Source organism: Lepisma saccharinum, chromosome 14 (genome assembly GCF_977018435.1).
Source record: "Lepisma saccharinum chromosome 14, izLepSacc3.1, whole genome shotgun sequence".
Classification (NCBI taxonomy): Eukaryota; Metazoa; Arthropoda; class Insecta; order Zygentoma; family Lepismatidae; genus Lepisma; species Lepisma saccharinum.
The window spans coordinates 28,447,443-28,475,000 of record NC_139242.1 but is presented as its reverse complement, the minus strand read 5'-3'; the positions used below and the strand labels follow the sequence as shown (position 1 = coordinate 28,475,000).

Sequence of the window (27,558 nt, the reverse complement as noted above, 5' to 3'; positions counted from 1 at the left end):
ATATTCCCAAGAGAACAAATAAAAATAATACTCTCACAAGCATAATGTTAAATTTTCTCTCTTCCACTTACAACCTTCCTCGCACAGAATTCCCCCTCCCACTGTTCACCATGCTGAAGGGTTGCGTAGGAGAGGCAAAGTGGTCAACCCGTGAACTGATCTTTCCAGAGGCTCGAGTCCAAAGACTGAAATCCTTACTACTTAACTTTAATGTAATTTTGTTAGGAGAAACTTCACGAGTATATTCCCACAAGCTATACATTCCAGGAATTTTCTTGTACAGAGGTTTGAGTTACATGATGATGCTTAATATGAGAATAAATGTACTGAAATTCGAGCAGAAAGTGTGGATATTCTTGCAAGCATGTAGTGTTTGGCCAGCATTCTGCTTCGTTTCCATAAACTGTGTAAGGAACAATAAATGGAATTTTTATAAAGATTTACCATATGTGTATACAGTGCTCAAAGTGGAAATTCCTAGGTGGGAGGGATGCTTCATGACAATTTACTCAACTGAGGCTGGGGGGGGGGTGTGTGCAGCTTTTAACTGTGAAGCCCAAATCATATGTATAACTTATGTGCCATGTACATGCTGTTGTAAGGCTTGCCTCTTTGCTGCTTAGCTGGGAACTCAAATGTTAACAGTTTGCTGTCTTTTCAGCTCAACAAAGGGAGGGCCTTTGTCTGATATTGGGGGACTGGACAGTTTTCATGTACATGTAAATATCCAGCTCCAGCTCCATAGGTCAGTTTAGCAGAGAGTTCAAGAGGATTCAATTGTTATTTCACTTATGGTAGGTGAATGTAGAGATTTATACCTGTTAGTGCCATATTTTCCATGTTACCATGTCTACCGGATCTTCTGAACCAGAATTTTAGTAAATTATTTGAAGAACTTAAAGACTAGTTCATGTAACAGACTTGCTACGATTTTTTAATTATGAAATTCCCCGACATTTCCAGATTTTCCAGTACAAAAATTAAATTTTTCCGAACCTTGTGTTTTTGAATTAAATATATAATCCATTAATTATTATGAATATTCACTTTCACAACTTTTCTTTTAGCAAATTTCATTCTCCACACACACGAATACGTGAAAATTCAAGGAGTAAAATGTAAAATTACAATCTGCATCAAATGTATTGGGTCCAAATGCATCTAGCCTTCAGGCTAAGGTAACAAGAGGTACATTATTTCACCATAACAGATCTCTGCAATATAAAAACAGAAAAAGTTAAACCATACACGATTTTTCATTTTCTGGCAGATTTATAGTGCCGTACAAAATACTGCTTTTTTGCTTACATTTATAAGTACACAGTATCTGGAGAAATTTTTGTAGCATATAGGAATTCTATAGGAAATGCCGACAAGACTAATATCTATAAAATAATAGACGATAACCTCATCTTCACCAACCTTTCCGATAATTATGATCATATTGTCTATGTACTTTAGTTACAATCAGATATCTGGACTGCAAGTTTTGCTTTCATATTCTCTCTAATCTAGTATTATACAAGTGAAAATTTATTACAGAAATTTGAAGGAACCATAATTTTGCACAAGAATCATAAGAACAAAAGAAACAAGTTTCTAAACTGAATCTTTTTTGGGAGTGGAAGCACAATAACCGAATTCAGAAGTAGACGTGAACTGCTTGTTCATTTCGCAACTTTTTCTCTTTTGCATTCCAAAATGCATGTAAATTCCACACAATCTGTAAAATTCCCTGACATTTCCCGGTTATCCAGATGCGTGCACCACCGATCATTCTCCATCGCACCCTAGGGCAAGGGAGCCAAAGAGAGAGCAGAAAAATGGCAATTTAAAAGCAAGCAGCCTCTGTGGTGATTTCCACCGCTTCAAAGAGCTTTGGCAGGATAAAACTGCTTGTTCCTTCCTGTTTTCTGTGCCATGCTTGGCAGATTCAGTGTTGTTACATGAAGGGGAATCCAGGTCCAAGTTTAGGTAAAAAAGGAAATTTTATGAAAAATGTAGAAATTGGTGGAAAATTTGGAGCAAATTTACAATACCGGACCCCTCCCCGATTTTCGTAATATTTCGCATAGTCACTAATTCAGGCCTCCTAATCACGAATTCGAAGTTCAAATTTGGCGGTGACATCTAGAAATTGCAAAATAAGCGAAATTGAGTGATCTGCGATTGGCACAATTGCTCATTATTTATAGGAAAATTTTGTAAATAATGAGCACACCATTCAATTTCGTGCATTTTGTAATGTCTACACCTGACTGCCAAATTATAACTTCAAATTCGTGATTGGGAGGCCTCAATTAGTGAACATGTGAACTTCGAAGCACCCGTACCGATCGATGTATGTCGAAGTCGGTTTTTCATGGCTGTACCCCAAGAAATGTCATGAAAATTGCTGTCAAAATTTCCCACCAATTCCGGGCTCTGCCCCTGGGGTAATAACCTGCTGCCTGCAAGCGCTATCGCGGCAACGCCTCCGCTTTGCTTCCCTCCGGCTACCTGCCTGTCTCTATAGATACCTTGATAAGGAATTTAAATATTAAAAAAATGTAAGTTTCGTAGCAAGTAGAACTGCAAAAATTACTTTCCGCGCTCCAGAATTTCTTTCTTCACACTTAGTAACACATAATCTTCATAAAAAGAAAAAAAAATCCTTGCAAAATCGACAGTGGGTTAGATGACCACGGAACCAATGTTGTGTGGAGCAACCCGTACATAAGTAGTTTTGTAGTAGCATAAGTAGTGCTGCTATCCGTCAATGGTTTTCCAGTAATTGCAGCAACGAACATATAAAAAATCTTATTTTCGTAGCACTTTAACTACAAACGTTACTCACCGAAGACACCATTTTCATATCCTGCAATTTTACAATCCATGCACGGTTGCCAAACTTACCTGTAATCAAATCAGTTTGCATTCCACATCCTCATCTACATCGTGACTGTCACTTTCACTTTAGTCATCTTCGTCATCGACGCATTCTCCTCCACACTCCATCTAACGATCTGTGCAACATTCACAACTTTTTTTACTGCTCTCTTCCACCATTCCAACACGATCCGTGATCTCTAAGTATCAAATCAACACTGTGTCAATGCTGTACACACAGTAAGTCAAAGTGAACATCAATTGTTTATATCAACAAAGATTGTTTCTGTTCTTGTATACCGAGAATAATTGCGAAAATCAAGAATGTTATTTAGCAACTTGTACATGTTAATGATCAATTGCTTCACTTGACCGCAACATCTTAACCTTAGAAGAACCACAGCGACTAAGTATATCATGAGTATTATGGAAATTACAGAAGGGTCCCGTATTGTAAATTCTTGCCGAAAATTTGAAGTGTCAGACTTCTCTTTTTGTTTTACTTGCATGCCTGCACTGGTGATTTATCACATCTAATTAATCTAGATGGAGTGCATACCAGGCTAATAATTCTTAATTTCAACGTTGGATGGTGCTGGAAGCAAGGTTGGTGCACAGTCTCAACTGTTACGTCAGTGTGTTGCCAGGACAGTACCTGTCAAAATGCCGTGGATGTGCAACCGAGTGCGAGTGATCATGACATTGGGTTTGTGTGGGAAACCTGTTGACCTTCAAACCAAATAAGGAGCATGTGCTTTCTTGTTCAATCAAAAGAAAGACACAAGTGAAACCCATCGTATCCTTGTGGAAACGTATGGTGACAATGTCCTAATGCATGATGCGTGTGTGCATTGTTTCAATGATTCAAAAGTGGTGATTTCGACTTTAAAGACAAAGATCGCCTGGGCCAGCCGAAAAAAAATCCAAGATGCCGAATTGCAAGCACTGTTGGACGAAGACGATACGCAAACGCAACAACAACTGGCAGAGAAGTTAAATGTTGGTCGCCAAACCATATCTGATCATCTTCATGCCATGGGAAAGATCCAGAAGGCACGAAGGAAAATGGGTCCCACATCATCTGAACGACAGACAAATGGAAAAGCGAAAAACGGTGTGTGAAGTGTTGCTTTCTCGGCATGAAAGAAAGTCTTTCTTGCATCGGATAGTGACTGGGGACGATAAATGGATCTACTTCGAGAATCCAAATCATAAAAAGTCATGGGTTGACCTAGGACAACCTTCAACATCGACCGCAAAACTGAATCGCTTCGGAAGGAAGACAATGCTGTGCATTTGGTGGGATCAGAAGGGTGTGGTGTACCATGAGCTTCTGAAACCTGGTGAAACACTGAATGCCGTTCGCTACCGTCAACAACTCATCAATTTGAACCATGCATTGATCGAAAAATGCCCAGATTGGGTGACAAGACACGGAAAAGTGATTTTGCAGCACGACAACGCCTCATCACCCACAGCCAAAGGCGTCAGACACACCATTTCTGCACTTGGCTGGGAATTCTTGCCCCACCCGCCATACTTACTAGACTTAGCCCCTTCAGACTACCACTTGTTTTCATCGATGTCTCACTCACTTTCCCAGTAACACTTCAACAATTACGAAGATGTTGAACAATGGCTTGCTGACTGGATCACCTCAAAATGTGAGCGATTTTTTCTGGACGGGCCTACATAATTTGACAGACAGATGGCACAACGTATAGCTAGCGATGGCGCATACTTTGAATAAAGCATTTGTTACCTTTCTCCCCAGATACACTTGTTTTCTTTCGGATCAATTAAGAATTATTAACCGGCACACCTGGTAATAACAAGGTCAATTTTTTCAGAATATGCTACTGCTACTACACTGTTAGTGCAACTGCAAGTCATTGTTATGCTACATAGTACTCTCCTAGCATGACAATCTAACAGCATTAGATGAAAGAGAGGGGTGTGAATATTCAACATCCTGATTGTCATACATACTCTATGGAGAATGATTTTCCTGCTGCCTCCGCAGTAGAGTGGTCACCGTAAAGTGCTATGAAGGCTGGGTAAGACACAGATGTATTATTACTTGTCCATGTCATCAGTTCATCCTCATCGGCAAAATTAACCCAAGTGGTAAATTGAAAGTGCATATAGGTATGTATGTTCATGGACATCATCATCATATGTACAAAGCTAAAGAGGAAAAGAGAAGAGTCATAGGAAAAGTACAAAAAACCTTGGTTGTTAATTGAGTCAATAACATGAAAAGCTGCAATAGCTGTCTCAGTTTCAATGAAATGCTACTAGATACCCAAGTAACCACAGCCATTGGGCCAACTGCAGTTTTTATGTGGGAAAGGTTGGTTTAAGATAAATTGAAGTTGATCTTATGTTGGTACAACGCTTGCCCAGCCATGGAAAAGTGAGTCAAAATCAGTACCTTCTGCTGTCAAGACAAATTTCAAGAGTATGCTGTAAATTCTAGTGTGTAAAATACATGACATTTAGCAGTGTTTCTTTTCGAATATTTCAGTCATAGCACATATTGGAAACAAAAGTGCTATTCTTAACTAGTTGTCAGTCACCAGTCCCTTGTTAGCCACCATGGATGAAAGATGTGTTGGGAATTGCTTCTTGTATATGGGTCATTCCATGGCAAATCACCGAAATGGTGGTCGCCACTATGTCTCCAATTTTAATAAAATTTTGCACAAATGTATGTCTGAGGGTATTATGGAAAACTGTAAAATTATTTATGTCTACGGTCATTAGTTTGGGCTACAGGACTGATTAAAGTTACCGTCTCAGTGTGTAGTGACGTGGTAACGTACAGCGCGAAGGTACAAGATAAAGGTTTGTAGCGTAACGAAAAGAAATGACATATGATTTCTAGTTGTTGTATTATGTAAAGGAAATATATACAATGAAAAAAGTTAAGTTTGGTGACAACTACATTAATTTGTGGTTGTCTTCTTCATAACCGAAAAAGCAACTTCCCACACATATATGTGGAAATCTATGTCATATTTTAAAGTGGAAGGAAATAAAGTGCAATCTTCATAGTTCTCACAAGAAGAGTTCCCAAGGTGTGGGGTCTCCACACTAAAAAGGAAGACTGCAATATATTTCCTTCTTGCTTAAAAAGTGTGTCATGTATGTTAAAAATATGAAAAAGCTAAAAAAAACACTCTTTTTGGGTGCAAAGTTCCATATGAGGGAAAGATATCAAGAAGAAATGAGTGGCAGTAAAATATTGTACTATTCCAACATGTTCCTCAGGAGAAATTTCATGATTGCACTCTGAACCATTTTCATAGAATACTGAATTATGTGTACTCTCGTTCTGCTAATATCTGCTTTCACATATAATGCGTAATTGAGTTTTCCTTTCAAATATTTCAGGTTGCTGTACCGCAACCCATGCACTCACACCTGTAAAAGAGTATATTCCAAAACAAAAAAGTTAATGCAAATTGTGAAACATTTGTGCATTTTGATACTTATTTGTTTCATGTGAATTTCAGGACACTTTTGTTTTCTCGCCAAATCTATTGTGTGATATGAGGCTGGCTTCTGGTGGTGTTCCGTAATATTTTGGTGAGAGTAGTGGTGCTTTTAGATTATTTAGTGTGAAGAACAGTAAGACTTGTTAACAAACTGTACTTAGAGACAGGAAGACATTCATTCTGTGCGTGATAACTCAAAGTAAAATAAACACAGACATGGCATTGCCTCAGGGCGGTGCGCCACGAACCCTGAGTGCAGTGCAGTGTAGGCTTGAAGATAGACAGTGCTTGTTACCTATATCACTACACACCAAAAACAGGAACTGTATTGGTAAGCACCCTGCTAGGTTTAGATCAAGAACTGTTGAAATTTAGAATAGGTAGTGTGGATAACATTTGTTTCCATCATGCAAAGGTTTACTTGCAAAACTATTCTCACATATTTGGTTCTCATTGCTGCGACCCATCACAAGGGTCCTTGTAAGAAGTCACTAAGGACAATTACTGTAGAAACAGCAAGGATATATGGTGGTAAACTGATTCCTGGGCAAAAATTGTGTGGAAAATGTGAGACACACGTTAAAGAAACACAGTACCAGCCTGTAGATTTGGGTAATGTTGATGAGGTAAATGACAGTGACTGTGTCCCGACAGCAGTGCTAGTCCATCGAAGAGACTGAATTCAAGTCTGCATGAAATACAAGTATCTCCCATGAAGACACTGACTCATGTGAACAAAGAGAAGAGGAAAAGCAAAGCAAAGCAAAAATGAAGCAAATACAATCTTGTGTTACAAAGCATGTTGCAGCAGTTTTACATATCCCTGAAGAGTCAGAAGAATCTGCTGAGGCTACAAAAACTCATGCTGAACGCGACCTAAACCTTCTCATGTCAGAACTTCAGCAGAAATTCATCAAGTCTTCAAGAGCTGAACAGCTTCAAATACTCACACTTGCTCCTCATAGTTGGCAAACAACAAAGGTTAAAGAATATTTCAACACTACTGAGTACATGGTACGAACAGCGAAAAAACTGAGAGCTGAGAAAGGAATACTGCCTTCACCAAAGACTGGCATTGCTCTGGATTCAGCAACTGTGCAACGTATTCACACTGCATTTGCGACATACAAATGAGCTGTTTTCAGTGAACTAAATTGACAACCTTCAATGTCAATGTAAAATTATATTCCACATTGCAACTCTCCGATTGATCCCTTGAAATTACTTTCCACTTACAACTTCCAGTTGACTTGGGATATGATTATTGGAAACTTCCGTATTACGGACATTCTACACTGCACGCATTTCGTATGTCCGCAACAGATACCAAATGAGGCAGAGTGCAATTTTCATATTTCCTGTAAATAATACCAAAGTTCAGGTGTTTCCAATTATACCACCTGCATAGTGTTGCCACCTTTCCCATTACAAGATTTTAACTCCTGAAATAGCCTCATTTTGCACTTTCTTTCCCACACATACTGTAAAAAGTGTCTGTAATTTATAACCAGAAAAATTAAACAGCAATTTGAGGGTGTGTGCTGATGAACCATACATAGAAGTCATACTATGACAAATATAAAGACTTTGGCTGATTTCCTCAGTAGGGGGGAAATTAATAACCTTACCTGATTTTCTGCCACACATCGTAACGAGACTGAATTTCAACCACTTCTTGGGCATACACATATAAAGGTAAGGCAAAATCTACATTTCGTTACACCCAAGTATACTTTACTTTGTACAATAAAGCAAAAACATACTTTCTATCTCAGTTCGTTGTTCCTTAACAATTATGTGAAAATGTCGGTGTCTTGTACTTTCTTTGAAGGATCACATTCTTGAGAGGCACCCTGTACAATATGTATTATGTTTTGAAACGAGATATTTCACACAATGATATTTCCTTACTAACTCTATACGTGCACAAAAGCTTGTTACAATCTGTTACTATGAGGCGACCCGTTTCCGGACAATTCTGGTGACTTCCCATGGAATGACCCATATCTGTACCAGAACAGGAACATTATTACCAGTAGCGTAGCATCCTAGTACGCCCGGTGTTCCCTGATTTAAAATTTTAAAAATGCATAAATGCTGTAAATATAAAGTAAAATGTGACTAATTATATGCATGTTTGAGCATTATGGCATTATAAAAGCTAATTTCTCGATCCATCTACAACGCTCCACTAACAGCTCTCGTTGTAGCATTTCTCTAATGTCTTTGCTTGCCGGACGCCGGCTAGGTTTGGCGTACAGGACCATGCCTTCCTGGAGACAGAGAGGAGGAGGGAAAGCTTGTCGCTTGCATCTCTACAACACGGGCGAAATGCTCTCGCCATACACGGGCGTAGGGAGCACCTGATTGGTTCTAGGGGCCATATGACCTTTCCTGCCTTCCGATGCAGATGCACTTTTACCCATAGACAAACCTCGTGCCTCTGCTCGTGCTGTGTGATGCGACAATACGCAATATTCACTGACGTATCTTTAATGATGACCACTCCATTGTGTAATTTATCGCAAGAACAGTGAAGTGCATTAAAAACTAAAAGAACAATACAGTTTTTGTCAAACAAGTTGATAAAGTCATCATGGTAGAAGTTCAGCCTGTGGCTGCTCTACCACCTAACCCGCAAAACTATTTATTTAAAAAAATATTTTTTCGTTAGTATCTTACTGCCTAATATTGTTCCAGTGGAAATGTTTAGCATTCGTTTCAAAACTCTTAACATCGTATGATCTCTTAAAATTATTTTAAAATGTCTATCAGCATTCTGAAGATGCAATAAACAGTGGTCTGAAACTCTGAATTACTAATAGGCCCTGTTAAGTCAGTAGAGTTTACGATTGTACAGAGTGTTTTGCACAGCGTGCTAAGATGCCAGAGGTTTTCTGTTTGAATCCCGGCCTGGACATGTTTGTTCTTTGTGAGTGTGACTTCATCATCTTCATCACTCATATTCATACTTGCTATTAGCCAAAAGTGGTAGAAAGCGAAGTAAAATAAACCAAATCAATCAATAGTTGTATCATCCACAACAATGAAGTCTACTGTTGTTCTAGAGGCACTTGTGATTCAGGTAAGTTTTTCTTAATTACTTGCGTCATGCCGAAAGTTTCCTTGATTATAAAATACTGTTTTGCTACACATGTGTTAGGATACGTGCGGAGCAAAATACTCCGAATGGTGTAAGGTGTTTCTGACTTTAGCAATCTACAGTTGTAATTAAAAATGGTATAAAACACCAGTGCTCCAAGCATTTGTTGCACACTGAGACATCTTATTTTCTAGATAAAACAAGCATGGATCATGTTTTATCGGAACCCGGCTGACTTAATGTAATAAACACAATGAGATTGTGATTTTAAATAGACAATGCATATGTCGGCTAATTCCATAAGTAAACTCTTAAGCAAAAAAAAAGGCCTACCCTTCCTTCGGACTTGGCGTTCCCATCCGAAATGGTCATGCTACGCCACTGATTATTACAGGTATTTTTGTGAAGCTGGTTCAAGATCTATGTGTAAAATAAACAATATTAAGTCCAGACTAAATTCCATGAAATATGGAAAAGTAAGTAAACTCTAAAAAGTTTTTTGTGCTACCACTTGAAGGTACCTTGAAAACAATGATACCATATGCAGTGGTCAGAAGTAGCGAGCTACTTGTAGCGTCGCTACTGTAGCTAGCTACAAAATTTGTAGCTGTAGCTGTAGCGACGCTACATTTTGAAAATTGTAGTTGTAGCGGTAGCGAAGCTACAAAATTCCTGTAGTTGTAGCGAAAATTTCGCTACAGCTACATTTTCTCGGCATTTTGAGGTGAATTTTGAATGTGGCAACAGTGTCAGAAAAAAATCGACAATAACCCTTAATTTTGCAGGAGGTTCATAAAGACAGTCTATTACGTGGAGATACAGATTATCTAGACTGTAGATTATAGATATCTGCGTAATTTATTTAATTAGTATCTGAAGAATTCAGATATCCAGATAACTAACTGACATATATGAATATATTCCTGCTAACAGCTACGTTTTTTTTAGCTGCATCGCTATTTTGCCTCGTTTGCTGCACCACTGGAAAGAAGTGCCTCGTTTGCGTCACCCCCGGAACAAATCCTGTGGATATTCATGGTGTAAGATACACCAAAATGTCATTAATTGCTGTGTAAGACACAACTTGCAGTGCAAAAACGAGCAATGGAATATCCACTGCACTGACAAGGGAATAGTACCAGCAATAAATGGTTCAGTACGTTAACAGCATTGATCATGGTCAGTATATAGGATCTCACCAGCAAGAAATTATTGTTACAAGAATGATAGAGTTTCTGGAATTACAATTATTTTCGCGATAGTATTTGTTCACAAATTTTAAAATTACAATACGTTCAGAACTCAGGTTTATACGACAGTTTCCTCAATAATTTTATCATATTGCAAAAAGTATGTACGAGTTATTGACTTTCCTGCAAAAACGACAATTTTCTTTAGTTAATATACATAGTTTTCAAATTTATGTATTTCTCCTACTTTTGTGTCACTTTTCTGTAACTTTTGTTAATCATGACACCATCATCCTTCGCTGTTTCCTGCCTCTGGCTGGGTCGGCATGGAAGTCAAGCTTCTCCATTTTTTCCTGGTCTTTCACAACTCCTCTCTTTCCAAGGTGTTCCAATCTTGTCCCCTAACACTCTCTATCTGCTGTTTCCACCGACATCTTGGTCTCCCCCTTGGCCTTATTCGCACTCCTTGTGCATTGTAAGCCCTTACTGGTAGTCTTTCTGCATCCATCCTCTTCATGTGTCCGAACCATCTCATCTGTGCCTGATCTATCTTGTCTTGAAGCTTCACCACACCCACTGCCTGTCAGATATCCTCATTCCTTATTCTATTCCTTCTAGTCTTCCTCAAAAGACTCCTTAGAAATTTAATCTCCACTGCCTGCATCTTTTCTTTGTCTCTCTATGTCATTGTCCAAGTCTCTGCTCCATACATAATTATTGGCACATAGTATGTTACATATTATCTTCTTGCATTTCATAGGTACATCCCTATTCCATATTATTCTTCGAACACTTTGATATAGACCACCACCATTCATTTGTCCTATTCTGTTTACCTCCTCATCTATTCTTCCACTTCTCTCAATCATGACAATGAGGATGAATGGTTTATTTAATTATTCTCTTATCTATAGTCGCTTTCTGCCACTTTCGGCTAATTGTGAGAACGAGGAAGAATGATGAATGATGAGCAGTGTGGGGAATGGAGAAGCAGGAGGATCTCATCCTCCCAACTTGGCATCTTTCCTAGTTTTTGTTTTGAGTCCATTTGAAGCATAGATAATCTGATCGAGAATGGATCCTAACCACTATGTGCCTCTGCTGGGTTTCGAACCTGGGGCCCTTTTGTAGTCAAAGGGCTCCAGGCACTTTTCATTCAAAATGCTGACTTCATATCAGTCTATAAAAAATGAAATATTTATTCTCAAGAAAAATATGTTGATGTGAACATAAATACGTAATCCTACCAAATGTTATTTGTGTATAGTTGTAATAATTAATTTGGGTAACACCCTAATTGCAATATTCATATATCAAATTTGAATTGATTTGCCACTTGCATAGGTATGGTATTCTCAAAAACTATTGTAAAAATAAGTAACTGAAGTAACATTGCTATCAAAATTATCGAATTACTGGAATCATGATAATAAATAACAGAATCTATTTACCAGTAGTAGGGGATTTTTTTAATACCCATATCGCTGTTTTCATTTTTTTATGCAGAAGTAGCGCAAAAAGTAGCGAGTAGCGAACAGGAGTAGCGTAGCGAGCTACTTTTTGGTAAATGTAGCTGTAGCTGTAGCGAAGCTACATTTTGGAAGAGTAGCTGTAGCTGTAGCGAAGCTACTTTTAAAATGTAGCGTTGCGATCACTGACCATATGAATGAGGAAGTGCTGTGCCAAAATTACTGTTGCCTGGTAAAATTTCGATAGTGTCCCAACACCTCTCACTCATTTATTTAGTCTTTTTTAACATTCGTACTTACCTATTCTGCATTGCAAAAGATTCTTCAAGGTGCTATTTTGCTTCTTTCACGAAAAAAAAGTTTTGAAATAAAGAGTAATTATTAAACCATTGACATTAGCCCCACAAACCATTGATGTTAGCCCCACAAACCATTGACATTAGCCCCACAAACCATTGACATTAACCACAAAAACCATTGACGTTAGCCTCACGAACCATCACGGAGACAAGGTATGCACACGAGGTTAGGTTAGGTTCCATTATCACTCATTTCGTTCAATTTAGCATATACGGCCAACATCGGTTTTTCTCGATGAAAGAAAATACCAACAAGAACTTCTAAATGCTACAGAAACTCATTTTGGTAGGTAGTTCTTTGTGTAAAAATGAAGAAATCCATTGGGACGCTATCGAAGTTTTACAGACTATTTTTTTAAAATAAAAATTACGTACAAAAAAGAAATTAATATTTTCAGAGAATGTTGTTAACCTACTTTGTTTAGGCATATACGAACGGTTTAAGGTGTGAAACAGTAGCCACAGAAATTGAACATTGTGAGAATCAATTTACATTTTCTTAATTACACAAGTTAACAAATTCCTATGTATGTTGTAATGATTGCTGATATTCACACAAATCTAATATGTAGTCCTGATTAAAATAATTACATTAAATACTTGCAACAGGATACCTTCAATGAGGCGACAATACCGGTAACTGTCACATTACTTCAACTATACATTTTTCAAACTAATTATAGGCATGAAGACACAATTAACACTTATTATGGATTAACTAAGGAAGTAAATATATATCAAAAAACTTAATACTAATTCAAACTGACAGTTCAAATATGATAACAGATGTACGAAAGTTGGCCATTAATTACCGGCGAAGTCACTTTTTGCGGACACAAAAATATACTACCAGTAAAAAATCAAAATTAACAACAATATATAGACAATCTACCTGTACACCCCACTGATTAACTTGAGATAATGTCAATAATTGACGAAGAAGCATACTTTTGCTTTGAATAAAATACCCATGCAAGAAAATAAGAAACTATACTTGCGCATGACAGATATTTTCACTTACCTGGCATTCTCGTAGCCATTCTTGCGGATTAAAAAATATACTGATACTTGTGCAAATAAACTACAAATATTAATTTTCTTCGTTCCTAGCCTCGTGAGCGTTTGATAGTCTAATTGCACTAAGTTGCTGTAATTTAAAAAACAAATACATTGAACCCAGCTACATCCGTATGTGTGAGCAAAACTTTCACAATTTGCCAATAGATGTCTCTGCATCTGGTCTGTTCTGTCATCATTATATTAAAAAATGTTAGCACCGTTTTATATGTTTCAGAATGTGCGGACAAATTCTAATAATAGCATCTCTAACTTTAAATTTTACTATTTCATGGTCTTCTTCTATTGCCTTTCTTTATAGAAAAGCGTCAATCGTCTTCTGCTAGTCGGCCTGCATTCATAATTTTCTCACTCCATCAGACAACAGCTGTTCACAATTTCCGCTGTTTCCGTCAGCTCAGCATGGTGGCTCCAAGTTTTCGTTACTTTTCTTAATTAGCACTAGGGGTGTGCGGGACAGAATGCATCGGGTCGGGACGGGATATGTTTTAAATCCCGACATTTGGAATGAGGAAAACTTCTCAATTTCCCGACGAAGTCGGGAAATGTTCGAAATTGGTATAATTTAACAATACAGGGAATTTCTCCAATTTGTTTGAATTTTCGGTTACTTACTAATTTGGGTCTCCTAATCACGAATCTGCACTTAAAATTTGGCGCTCACGTAAAAATTTGGCGCTTATTTGGGGCAGGTGAATCCGGCCACTTTCTAACATGCCCTTAACAGGGAGTCTATAGATATAGGCGGGGCCGCGATAGCGGTTGGGGGCGGTAGGTCGATTACCCCAGGGGCGGAGCCCGGAACCGGCGGGAAATTCGGAAATCGAGGGTGTGGAAATAAGAACTTAATTTCGATTATTTTGCTATTTCCACGTGTGAGCGCCAAATTTTGACTGCAGATTCGTGATTAGGGGGCCAAAATTAGTGAGTATGCCGAATTTCAAACAAAATGGAGAAATTCCCTGTATTGTAAAATCGCTCCTCGAAATTTCCCGAAGCTCTGGAAACCTCAAATTCTACGTCATTTTCACCTAATGATTGTTTTTGCATTTCTGGAATAAAAACTAACAATTTCCGATAAGTTCAGCCACTAACAATGTAGAAAACGTCGAGAATTAACAATGAACGACTTTTTAAAATTACTATTTGGTATTTCGCGACTGCTCGGGAAACCAAAAAGTCGGAAAGTTATTTCCCGAAGTCGGGAACGGGACACATAGAAAATTAAAAATATCAAATGTTACTAGTGTCGATGGTTGGATTGGAAAAAAAATCAAAATCCTGACGTTCGGCACGCGAGTTCGGAATTTACAGACATCTCTAGGAATAATGACATCGATCAAATTGTGAAAGCGCAGTATGAAACACTTGACAAACAAAACAAAACAACGTCTATACTGGTCTATACAGCGCGGCGAGATTCCATCTCCAAGGCGAATTAACCAAGCTATCAAAACTAATTTTGCTGAATGAAATCGCTAGAAAGATATTGGACAAGAGATATGTTTTTCTGTAAGGTTATTGGTTGTGGAATTACATTACTCTGATAAAATGGAGTTACAAAAACTGTTAGCTGAGAAGCTCCAAGATGGTCAACTGCTCATTGAAAAATTGCACCATCTTGACCAAGTGCAAGGACTTCCCAAACTTCAGAAAAAAATAAAGCAGGAATTGAATTTTTTGTTAAAGGTAACATACTTTATCTATGATAAATATAGCAGGAATTGAATTTTTGGTAGAAATCTGATATTCCACGGACACCTATAACTTCTTAATTTTGTCAATTTTTGACATTTCTACTTGCCTATCTGCTTCGCGGAACATTCTGTAATGTGTATTCACTTTTTTTTTGATCAAAGTAATTGCATTTTGGTACTATTATCGTATGAGGGAAACACCTAGAGTGCCACACACGTAAATTTGCCGTTGCGTAGAAACGAATTTTCGTTTCGTCTCCCTCTCTCTTAGCATCATGTGTTCTACCCTGCTCGAAAATCTTCGCTATTGTTGCCACATTGTCATTCCATTCCTGGACACACTCGCGCAAACATCATTGAAAACAATTGAATAGCGCTCCAGCTCGCGGTTCCCACCGTTCAGTAGGGACGCTAATGTGGCAATATAGCACGGCGTAATGCTTGCTTCTTTTATGCAGTGCATGTTCATTGGCTAGCTAGTAACTAGTGTTGCCAACTGTAATAATGAAGCACTATTTCTGTCACGGAAGGGGAAAAGGCAGGTAAAGTGGCGGTGAGTTTTGTTGGATTGAAAGCACCATATTTTTATTTTATACTAAGTATTTGACCGGTTTGACGTTGTGTGCGTGTATTGCGTGTGTGTATGTAAAAGTGTGTGTTTGCTAATGAACGTTAAATTCCATAATGCCTCCAGTTCTGTCGAAGTTGAAATCAAAAACCTTGCATAGCCAAGCTCGGGAAATTCTAAGCAACGTGCACGAGTTCATGAAGGAGGAAGCCAGTCATGGTGTTAGCATCCCAATAAAGCATTTTGGCAAGAGAGCAGCGAACAGCAGCAACAAATTGTTCATATTTCATAATTTTGGAATTATTCAAAATAAATAAATTATGTGGCTCCAACATCATTTCAACTCTGGCTCCGGCACGTGTTCTTGTAGAAATTGCATAGAGGAGGCTGTCATTTTTGCTGCTTAATGCGATACATATTGTTTTCTGTGTTAAAATTACCATGCTTTGATGGGTGACCAAATTCATAGCAGAGCCGGCGGAAGGGGAGGGCGAACCGTCCCATCGCCCAGAGCGGCAAAATTTGAAGAGAAGAAAAAAATAAGCCTATTGAAAACTGTGATCGAGCGAGATATTCTTTTGCGCTGAATAGTATTGAAATAGCATAAGAAGTCTCATTATTTATTTTATATTTTGATGTTTTAGTTAGGAATATATTGAATTTCAATTTTCCGTTGCTGCGTAATGACCGGGGGGGGGGGGGGTCGAAATAGAGCGGCATCTGCCGCCACCTCCCAGGGAGGCAAAATGACTAGCGCCGGCCCTGGTTCATAACAAAAGAAAAAGCCGCACAGCTTATCGTCTAGTGGCAGTATATGTACTTGTTATTGTTGTGGAAGCCGGCATCCTTTGTAAATGTACAACAAAGGCAACCGACTATCGCCGATCTCAGAGAGGAAATAATAATACTGCTTCAGGAGGAGTGTTATGGTGCAATTGTAGCGGTTTAACACGTTGGCATGTTATTATCTGCCGTTGCAGTTCCATACCAGTGTATACGGGTTTTAGAAGTTAGAACGCCACCAGTGCATTAATGCAATGAAAAATAATATATATATATATTTTTATTTTGTTTGAAATCACTCAAATAAGGAATCGTATGAAGAAGTCTTCTTTGGAGCATTTTTGGTAATTTTACTTATGTGTTAGTTCATATTTTGCGATTTTTTAGTCCATATGTATGTAGCTACATACAAAGCCACTTGTTAGTACATATTAATCCTAGTCCTGGTATAATGCATGACGTTTAAAACTCAACGTTAGATAGACCTGAATTCTCTAATTTTATTGTTGTACGTAACAGCTGTGCATCGGCGCACTGCAGCGATTTTTCTATCTGCTCCATTAGCAACACTGCTTCTTTAGTTGTTTCGCGCATCGCACGGCAGAATTATCTGCGCTGGACTCTACGAATCATATATTTCGGACTTCTTTACATTGCTAACGTGTAATTTTCGAATGTGGAACATTTCTTAAGGTGAAATAATGCATTTCTAACTAAGATAATGTCTATTTCTTCTATTTACGAGTACTTACTGTTACTTGTTGTTTCGAATCTGTAACACATTATGGTTGTGATAGCATACTGGTTTAGGGGGCGTTCTGAGAGTGTTTTGTCGATTTATGCAGTGTTGCAACCTTGTTCACCGGAAAATATCTACTTTCGTGCCCGGATTTGAAATTATGCTAATACGTCACAAACCATTGACGTTAGCCTCACAAAACCATTCACGTTAGCCCCAAAAACCATTTTCCGTAAGGTTAGGTTAAGTTAGGTTAGGCAAGCATAGTTACAAAAAAAAATTAAAAATACTCGACATGTCATATTCTAGTGAAAACACGGCGAGGCTGAAACACTGGCTACGGGGTTGCATCATCTTAACACACGGAACATTGCACTCTTGTGCAGAAAGCAAGTGGCGGGAGCAGAAACAGCGTGTCGGACAGAGATTTTCTTAGAAAACAACACGCATTCACATTAAAATGGATCAAATCTACATTCAGGAACTTACACAACGCTAAAGAGAATGATTTCCGTAAGTACTTTCCTGTAAATTTGAAGGAATCCGTTTCCCTCATATGATAATGTTACCGTCAAGGGTTCGTGAGGCTATGCGAGAATGGTGTGTGGGGCTACGCATATTTTTTTCGAAACCAATTTTTAACTATTGTAACCTATACGTGACCCTGCCTAACCTAATCTTACCGGAAATGTTTCATGGGGCTATGCGTCAATGGTTGAATTTCCGCTATGAAACCTTCCCACATCATACAAAACACCTTCCAGATGTTAGACAATGCTACAGGAACTTATTACCGTAAGTAGTTTCTTCTGTAAAAATGAAGAAATCTGTCCAGGGAATATCAGATTAGTACCATACCAAATTTTTTTGTTAAAGGTAACATACTTTATCTATGAGCATTATAACAAGTAGTTAACATATGCATGTCGTGTTCGGTTTACATTAAGAATTACAACTCTGAACGGTGGTGTAAACTTAATTAAAAATACGTTAGTACGAATACTAGCTAGTTTCAGCCGTTTTCCGGATACGGAAAATTTACCGAATTTTGTATATCCTGTGAACACTAGGCCAAATGTGTTATCCCCCACCACCACCAACACACACAATATACATATGTAACTCAAGTTCACATCAAGGATATATGGGAAAAGTTGCAAATTTAGTTCTGCAGCACCATTTGTCCAGTAGTTATTATCGCATGAATTCATGCTCACGTAGAGTAGCTATGCTGGAAGAAAAAATATAATTGTAACTCAAATTCTCGAGTTGATGCATAGCATGTCCAATTTTTCAAGCTAGGCAAGATGTAAAAATTATAATCGTAGTTAGCTTTGTGATGACCATGCACAGAAACTATTCTGTATTTATGATTTAGGTTGTTTATATATGGATAGATAGAACTTGAACTCTGTTTATTAGAAGTACTTAACACGGCAGAGGTTGTGGGGATCACATTAGTGATCCACTTGTATGCTACTCCCATTTGGCAACACTGTTGACCTTTGCTCCCTGTATACCTCCCTGGAACAGTCCAGCAAGTCTGTTTGTTCATCATTTATTTGAAAAAAATACATTGTTGACTTGTTATAGAGCTCACATTTCAGTGGAGCACAATAGTGATCTACGTGACTATTGACATGAGCATTTTGGACATGTAGTAGTTTCATACATACAGGGTGGCGCACATTGTATTGACCAATTTGAGTTGGCAACCCCACCAGAATGCACTTGTGCATGTGTGGCATGCCTACATCCATGAAGAGTTGGAACTCAAGCAATTAGTATTACATGGAGTGTTGGCCAATGCACACACAGATTGCGGTGGTAGAAGCCTTCATCAAAACAAGCACTGAGCACTGTGGCGGAATGATGATGATCGCCATGCACCTACAGAAACACACAGCATTCTGAGTTGGGTTAGACAGTGGAGAGCCATCGGTTATGTTGTGAACCATCAGTTGCTATGAAATACACACTATTCCACAGGACATGTTGAGACACACATGAAAACCTTCCCGCATCGCCTCGAACAGTGCATCCAAGCATATAGAGGATGTTATTTTCCAGGTACACAGATATCTGTATTGTATATATTATGCACAGTATTAAATGCATATGTGTATATTTTTATGGAACGAGTTTACAATACCGGACCACTCCAATTTCTATGAAATTTCGCCTACTCGCTAATTTAGACCTCCTAATCACGAATCTGCATGTAATAATTGGCGGTCAAGTATGGAAATGTAGAGAAAAATGAAATAAACTATGCCTAACATAACGTAACCCTACCGTAACAACAGCAGCTCTACGGAAGATGCCATTTTCCCAACATGAAGAAATCAGCATGCAATACACCATTGCTAAACTTACCTAATTGAACTAAATAATAATTTTTCATTGTATTTATGCTAATGGAACCTAACCTAACAGGCCTAACCTAACCTCGTAGGCATTCCTCGTCTGACATGTGTGTCCCGCCATTCTTCCATGCTGAAGACAATGTAACTGAGAATGCAACAGTGTGGCAATGCTGGAGACAGCGTAACGATTTGGGTCTAACTTATCGCACAATACTTGACCAACCTTGTGTTCTGACGTCCAGGCAGAATGCTTTTCAATTTTAGTGTGTTTAGTTCTCTTAGCGCAAATAATAATATTTCGTTGTTTTTCTGCTAATGGTACCTAACCTAACCTCATAGACATTCCTCATCTGACGTCAGAACACAAGATAGGAGAACTGTTGTGCAACAAGAAAGGTCGTAGCGAATTGCGAAAGAAACATGGTTCTCAATTGCTTTGTATGGAGAATCATCGTGGTATTTAACAAGGTTATTCTACAACTTATTTTACAATTTCCATGCTTGACCGCCAATTATTAGATGCAGATTCGTGATTAGGAGGTCTCAATTAGTGAGTATGTGAAATTTCATAGAAATTGGAGAGTGGTCCGGTATTGTAAACACGTGCCATTTTTATTAATAGCCATAGGCTATAAAGTTACTACAGGTACTCACCGCCTTTCTGTTGCCGTTTGAAGTTGGTGGATACAATATGTGATTCTAGGATATTGTATGTGATTGTTTTTTTGTTATGTATTTTTGTTAAGTGAAGCAGAATAATTTTAAAAGGACATTTAGTGATCGTTTTCACAAGATCTTGTTCATAAACGTACTTTAAAAGTTCCAAAAGGTGATTTTAGGTTTTGTTTAACATCAAATTTAATCCGTCATCATCAAAGCTGAAAAACTTCGGCAGTCACCAGGATTATAACAATATTGAGATTGTATTTGTGTGTTTTCAATGTTCCAGGCATCCAAGGAAGGGCTGAAGAAGGAACACATTCTTTGTTCAAACTTACTCCATTTTGAGGCCCTTGTTGATACCCTTATTTCAAGTGAAGATTGTGTAGCAGTTCTAAGAAATTTCACTGTGACAAGAGGTGACACAGTAAAGACAATCACAGTCGACGTAGTAGCAAGAAAAGGCTACCAATGGATCAAAGTTATTGCAAGAAATCCAAAAGCTCTATCACAACTTTCAATAGGTAAAGTTAAATGCTTAATGTAAAATGCTATTATTATGATAGGTAAAAGGTAAAGTGCTCTCCTGTGCATAGCACCATGCCGTGAAGGCATATAGGGGGTGTGGGGGTAATGCCCCACACTTTCTTGATCTGGTCGTGAGTGGGGGTGATGTGATCAGCATCACGCCCCTGACCACTTTACCCCCCAGGGTTTCACCCAGGTACCCATGTCATTCGATGCTGGGTGGGCACCGGGGCCGCTTCCATCGTTAGAAAAGTTCCCGGATTTGAACCGGCCGGGGATCGAACGCGGGACCTTTAGCATGGTAGTCAGACGCGTTACCAACTGAGCCACCGCGGCCAGTATTATTATGATAGTCTTGAACTATTTCAATAAGTAATATTTGAAAATGAATATGGAATGGATGGAAAAAAAATAATTGTAGCAAATTTTCTTTATTGACACTTGGGGTTTAGGGCATGACCCTTCCACTTATTACACCCTGGACTGTATTTTGCAGACTAGCGAGGGTCTGGCATCTACGGCCAGTATGTGTAGGATTGTGTGTGTGTTGTCCTTTGTGTGCTTAGTGCCACTTTACAGCCTCAGCTTTTAACCAAGGTAAGAAAATTTTAGTCCTCCGACATTATAGTTATGTTATATTAGTTGCATTTTAGTTATGGTAAGGGGCTCGACCCCATATAATATGACAAGTGCAAAATAGCCTAAGTGCTGACACACCCATGATTTCAAATTCTATCTGTCTATCTTTATTAAGGCTCAGCTGAATCTTTGGCATACGCAAGTGCATTTGTTTTCAAATTTTCATCTTCCGAAAAACTGCTATGATATTACAAAATCTGAAACATTCACTTTAATTTCTGTGTTGTTTGCTTTCCCTGTTGCTTACATATTCACAATAGTTTTGTTATTACGTTAAGTCTATTAAACTATTGGTAATACCTAGACAACAGGTGCAGCAAACCACACGAAGATTCATGAGAATGCCTCAGAAGGAATTTTAAACATATGTAATTTTTCAAATTTTGGAATATCAAAGCGGTTTTCCGAAATGAGAGGAAAATTTGGAAAAAAATGCCTTGGAATCAGCCAAGGTCCAGCCACACCCTAACAGTTGAAATGGAGAATTAAGGAAGCACAAAATTCTCTTGCTCTAGTTCTTTGTGGCCAGTGCACCCTTATTTCATGTTATCTCGAACTGCTGACATGATCTGGGTTTTTCGGTTTTTGAGAAGAGCAGGTCTCTTCCACTTTTTCTGAGACAGTTTTAAGCTTTCCTTACCTTTTTAATGTGTTGTGTTTGTCCAATGGAGGACTGTTTACAACCTGCATTTTTTAACCTTTTTTTGAGGGGCTTTTTACATCCCTTTTTTTATCTTTTTAAACTTAAGGTAAGGGTTTTTGGTTAAGGGGATCTTCCCCGCATTCATTGCAGGCTGCAAAATGGCCTGATTTGCCGACGCACCCAAAACTTTTAACTCAATCAATCAATCATCTGGGGCTTCAAAAGAAGTGGCAATGCTTACATGTATCTATGTTGAATGCATTACTTAGTCTCCATTGACAAGGGATGGAAAAGGGGTGTTAAAAAAAATGCAAGAACTGTATCTGATTTAGTCTCATTAGACTTAAGTTCATATGAAGTAGTACAGTCACATCTCTTATGAAGTAAAGGTTTGTTTTATCATATATTTAAATAACACTTTGAAACGTTTTCCAGTTGATGTCGATTTTGTATGTCATTATACCATTACAAATCTAAAGACAATCTTTGAGAAAATTATTGTCTACACATGTATATAATACTGGTATATTGTATCTTGGAATGCCCTTCATATAAATATAATTTATATGCAGGTGCAGGTGAATTTGGTCAACGTAGTGTTCTTGATCAAGCTGAAGAGTATGTAGAATGTGCAAAGCAACATCCATTTTTCTTTACAACACCACAGGTTAGTGCATTCTTACTTGTCTTATTTATTCTTCAAGTTTTAGCGTAACACATATTTTACTATAGTAATAAAGACATAAAAAATAAGGGTATGCCAACAAGAATGTTATTTACATGTAAAGATACGAGATTCAAGGGAGAAAAATAAATTCCCACAGTTAAATAATATAATTTATCAAAGATTTTGAGCAATTTCTATTACAATGAACAAGTTGGCCATTCCCAACTAAAATATGTAAATGAATTCATTATATGCAAGTATTCTCCAGATGTTTTCAAAATTTGTTCCTATTTCACAGATTTGTTTAGGAAGGTTTTTTTTTGGAGGGGTATGAAAGCTGTTCTATGAGCAATTGTGGGTCCAATACATTCCATGTGTGAAAAAAAATCTGAGTAAGCATTCACCATGCTACAGACTGTTTAGTAGAAATGTGCAAATATGTTACTAAACATTGTTTATTTAATTTTCAGAACACATATTGAATATTTTTGTGCATTCAAAATATTTTACACATTTTTAGCACCTAAAAATCTGTCCCCTGCTTATGCCATAGCACTGTGTGGCTATATTGGACTTTTCTCAGTAGGGCAAATGACTTTTCCTCCAAAATTTTTGTGGTTGTCTCTATATGTTATATGACACGTTAAGTTTTTACCTCTTTGTAACTAATAATAAAGAAAGAAGAGAAAGGAAAATATGAATTGAAACCAACCTGTGACCATTTGGACATCAGATTCTTTATCCTTGTTTGCTTACCTGAAGACTGTTGAAACAGCGTAATTATTGTGTGGTTTTTTTTTTTTTTAATGACAACAAAAGTAAGTGAAAAATCACATTATTAATAATGTTGGAATAAGGCGTAAGCTATGATTTAATGGCCTTTTCATTTTTCCAGGTTACATTTAGTTTTTCAAATGGAATTGAGAGTACTTTAGCTTGCATGTTGGAAGACAAGGGAGTGGTGGCTGAAGGGGAAAGGTTGTCCGATAGTTGTCAGTGGACAGAAGTTTGTGTTGAAAATAGCAGCTTACCGGAAGAACTTAGTTTTGATATGATCCCAGAGGAAGAAACAGAAAATAAGCTTTGTGAATCAGTAACAAATATTGGTTCAGCAACTAAGCTAAACTTGGATGTGACAACAATGATAGCCTATGTTTCATCATTAACCAATGGAAGATGCCATTTTGTGTTTAAAGAACCACTGTTAACTATTCAGGCAGAATGGGAAAGAAAGAGGCCAGTCAAACCTATATTGGATGAATTATTTCAAGGTACGGATTACATTTAAATGTTAAAGAGTATACATTATTTTAAATTGCCATATTTTTAATATGATTATTGTTATTTAGCATTGCTTTTCTGCCACTTTTGGCTAATTGCGAGGATGAGGATGAGTGATAATTGGTGAATACTCACAAAGAACACCCATGCTCAGGCCAGGATTCGAACCCAGGACCCCTGGCATTGTAGTACACTCTGCCACGGAGGTCTGCAAATTGCTCATATTACCACAAGTGACATGTAAGATTAAGCTTGCAATAATGTACATAGGTGAAATCTTGAATTTACCTCTTTTGTGCATAATAAACTAAATTACTTTGGTTAAAAATATTCTTCCTACACATTGCATTTTCTGAGCTGTGAATACACTACTGTACTTAGGAAAACTTACAATTAAGGATTTAAAGTATTTAATTCATAAAAGAGGAATAAAAAATAGTTAAAGGATAAAAGTCCTAGGATTTAAAAAATGGATTGTGGCCACAAGCAGTCTTGCGTAAAATATGCACATCACCATCTTACACCCCTGTAAACTCCTTTTAACCTTTCTTAATTTCATTTTTATCCTTTTAATGTGGTTTCTTTGGACTATGCTGAGGAAGGATTGGGCAACAGGTCCAAAATGTTGTTGTTTTTGGAAATAACCTGTTAAACCACACCCGACTTGTGTTTTATTTATTAATCAATTTGTAAATTCTCACTTTATGATTAATTTTACAGATGAATTAATTGAACACCGAAGTATAAATCTCCTTTTATATTTGAGGCTGGAAAAAATGGTATATTTTTTGTATTTGTATAGGCATTAGTAACAATGGGTGCAAGTTCTTAGTGCATTGTTAAATTTTCTTTGTTGCCACACTGTTTTTGCTCCATGTGTTACTTGAATTTCAATAAGAATAAAGGTAATCGATATATTTTCTTCTAAAATTTTGACTTTTTGTTTAAGTATTCAAGATATAAAAGTCATGTGCTGAACTTGACTAAAATAATATAATCATTTTCCATTGTTCAAGTGTTCTCCATCTGTCTCTTAGGAAAAGAGCTTATATGTTGTGAATCTGCTGCAAGAGACTTCAAAAGCATTGTGAACACCCTGGCTGGTTTAGAGGAGAAGCAACGTTCGGCAGAATTGATGGAGAAAATCTGTGTGGTTCCTGACCAGTTATCGCAAAGGGCAGAGGCACTTGAACTAAGTGGTAAAGTAAAAACTCGTTCTCGGATAATATTTGGAACTGGAGATGCTTTAAAGGCTGTGACAGTGACTGCAAATGAAGGTTTCGTTCGGGGTGCAAGGAGTCAGGTATATGCAATTTTATATATACACAATCATTATACAGGGTGGTCCAAAAGTATGGAGACACTCTAATAAAAGTTGTTCTGCACACACAAGGTTTGTAAAGGGAGGAGGAAAATATTATAGGGCATATGATGACCCCTTAATTGAATAGGAAATTTTCTCAGGAGTTCAATGCTATGCTTATTGTTACACTAGCACCAGCCATGACAAAGTTATTAACGTTTCTTTGTTTGTTTTATCATTGCAGGTGACATAACACAGCATGGCTTTGATGCAAACAGAACATTCAGATCGTGCGAAGCACGAGGGTGATTGCAGATGATTTCAACCGCTGTGTTTGGGGTGACAACAACAAAGAAACGTTAATAACTTCATCACAGTTGGTGCTAGAGCAACAATAAGCATACCATTGAACTCGTGAGAAAATTTTCCTATTCAATTGAGGTGTCACAAGCTATGGTTTCCATTTAAAATTTTTAATTTGAAGTAAAGTGTGTCATTGAACTTTTATTCTGCTGTCTCCATACTTTTGGACCACCCTGTACTCTATGAATGTTTTAAAACCTGTGTTTCTAACAATTTCAGATGGAATCATTTTAAAGATTTTATATATATATACAGGGTGGGCCAAAAGTCAGGTGACAGCATTGTCATAGGAAAGACTGGTGTGTTGGAGGTCCATTTTGGATACATATGATGTTTGGGGGGAGGGGCAAACCCAAGGACACATGTGACCACCCTGGGCGCCATCTTGGAATCCGCCATCTTGAACGCAACTTAAGTTTCTTAAATGGAACCATAGGCATGTGGCATATCATTTCCAATTGTTTTTTCGTCAGGAGTTCAATGCCGCAAACCGTTTTGTCCTATCGTGACCCTTTTCCTAATTATGGCCTGTTTTATCTATGCAGGTATCACCGACTGAATAATGGTGCTGACGACCGAAGAACGTGTTGGGATCATCCTTATGTGTGGAAATCGGAGCTCGCGTGTGGTGGCTGCAGAGTTTAATGCATTACACCGCGATAGGGAGCCCATTTCCCACAATGGTGTGGCCAAACTCATCAGCATATTCCGAAAGACGGGATCTGTGGCCGATAAAGCACGCAGTGGTCGCCTGAAAACTTCAACAGATGAGGCAACCACTATCGCTGCCCTCGCATCCTTCTCCAAAAGCCACCAACGTAGCACCAGACGTATCGCCCTTGAATCTGGAGTTAGCCGAACGTCCATACGGAGGATACTTGCCGTTAACAAGTGGCACCCATACAAAATTCAGATGCACCAGCATCTGACAGAGGGCGATCCTGACCGTCGGGTACCGTTTGCCGAATGGGCGACGGAGGAACTGGAGACCGACCCGGATCTCCCCTTGCAAGTGTTGTTCTCCGATTAGGCACTTTTTACGTAAACGGAGAAGTGAACAAACAAAACCACCGTTACTGGAGTGACAATAACCCACACTGGATTGATGCATCGCGGATCGTTGGTTCCGAGAAGGTTATGGTATGGTGTGGTATTTTTGGCACGATGAACATTGGTCCATTTTTCATCTTCGGCACGCTGAACGCCGACCACTACCAACGACTGTTGGGTGAGGAGATTTTTCCGTCGGTTTTGTCGGAGGACGGTTCATACCCAACGTTCTTCCAGCAGGATGGAGCTCCTCCCCACTACGGACATTGTGTACGGGACTACCTGGACCAGCAGTTCCCTGGGAAGAGGTTCGGGCGTCGGGGACCGGTAGAATGGCCCCCACGGTCACTGAACCTCACGCCTCTCAACTTCTACCTGTGGGGCCGCCACAAGGCCATGGTTTACGCCGTGAAAATCCAGAATTTACAGAATCTGGTGAATGCCTGTGCTGCTGTGCGTCCAGATACATTGCTGGCTGTGCATGAGGACTGGAAGAGGCGTGTGGCACAAACCATTGTGCACGAGGGTGGTCATTTCAAGCATGTGTTGTGAGGAGACCCAAAGAAGGAAAGACAGGCCATAATTAGGAAAAGGTTCACGATGGAATAAAACTGTTTGCGGCATTGAACTCCTGACGAAAAAACAATTGGAAATCATATGCCACATGCCTATGTTCCCATTTAAGAAACCTAAGTTGCATTCAAG

General features: G+C 38.3%; 2 protein-coding genes across 4 annotated transcripts in view; one reads left to right on the top strand and one right to left on the bottom strand.

Moving 5' to 3' along the window:
- The window catches only part of LOC145998765 (zinc finger matrin-type protein 3-like), a 374,145-nt gene extending 360,234 nt beyond the window's left edge, over positions 1 to 13,911 (bottom strand). For 2 of the 3 annotated variants that reach the window (XM_083135332.1, XM_083135330.1), the window contains exon 1: positions 13,511 to 13,911. In XM_083135332.1, the coding sequence (XP_082991458.1) occupies positions 13,511 to 13,529 (19 nt within the window). In that variant the 5' untranslated portion in view covers positions 13,530 to 13,911. Of the gene's footprint in view, positions 1 to 9,804; positions 9,894 to 13,510 lie in introns of those variants that run through there. The other variant, XM_083135331.1, reaches the window with a different exon arrangement.
- A 1,044-nt stretch (positions 13,912 to 14,955) lies between these two features.
- On the top strand, positions 14,956 to 25,873 carry LOC145998462 (UPF0415 protein C7orf25 homolog). The gene is made up of 6 exons (XM_083134874.1): positions 14,956 to 15,255; positions 20,669 to 20,903; positions 22,762 to 22,856; positions 23,752 to 24,127; positions 25,175 to 25,440; positions 25,685 to 25,873. Exons 1-6 carry the CDS (start codon positions 15,118 to 15,120, stop codon positions 25,691 to 25,693), a joined length of 1,119 nt encoding a protein of 372 aa, XP_082991000.1. The 5' UTR covers positions 14,956 to 15,117; the 3' UTR covers positions 25,694 to 25,873.
- Positions 25,874 to 27,558: the final 1,685 nt, after the last annotated feature.

Bases quoted from the DNA above. Each gene is read 5' to 3' on its own strand.
- LOC145998462 (XM_083134874.1), top strand. From the start codon at position 15,118: ATGGAGTTACAAAAACTGTTAGCTGAGAAGCTCCAAGATGGTCAACTG. The intron at 22,857-23,751 runs GTTAGTGCATTC...TCATTTTTCCAG, and splicing joins TTTTCTTTACAACACCACAG to GTTACATTTAGTTTTTCAAA. The intron at 24,128-25,174 runs GTACGGATTACA...TCTGTCTCTTAG, and splicing joins ATTGGATGAATTATTTCAAG to GAAAAGAGCTTATATGTTGT.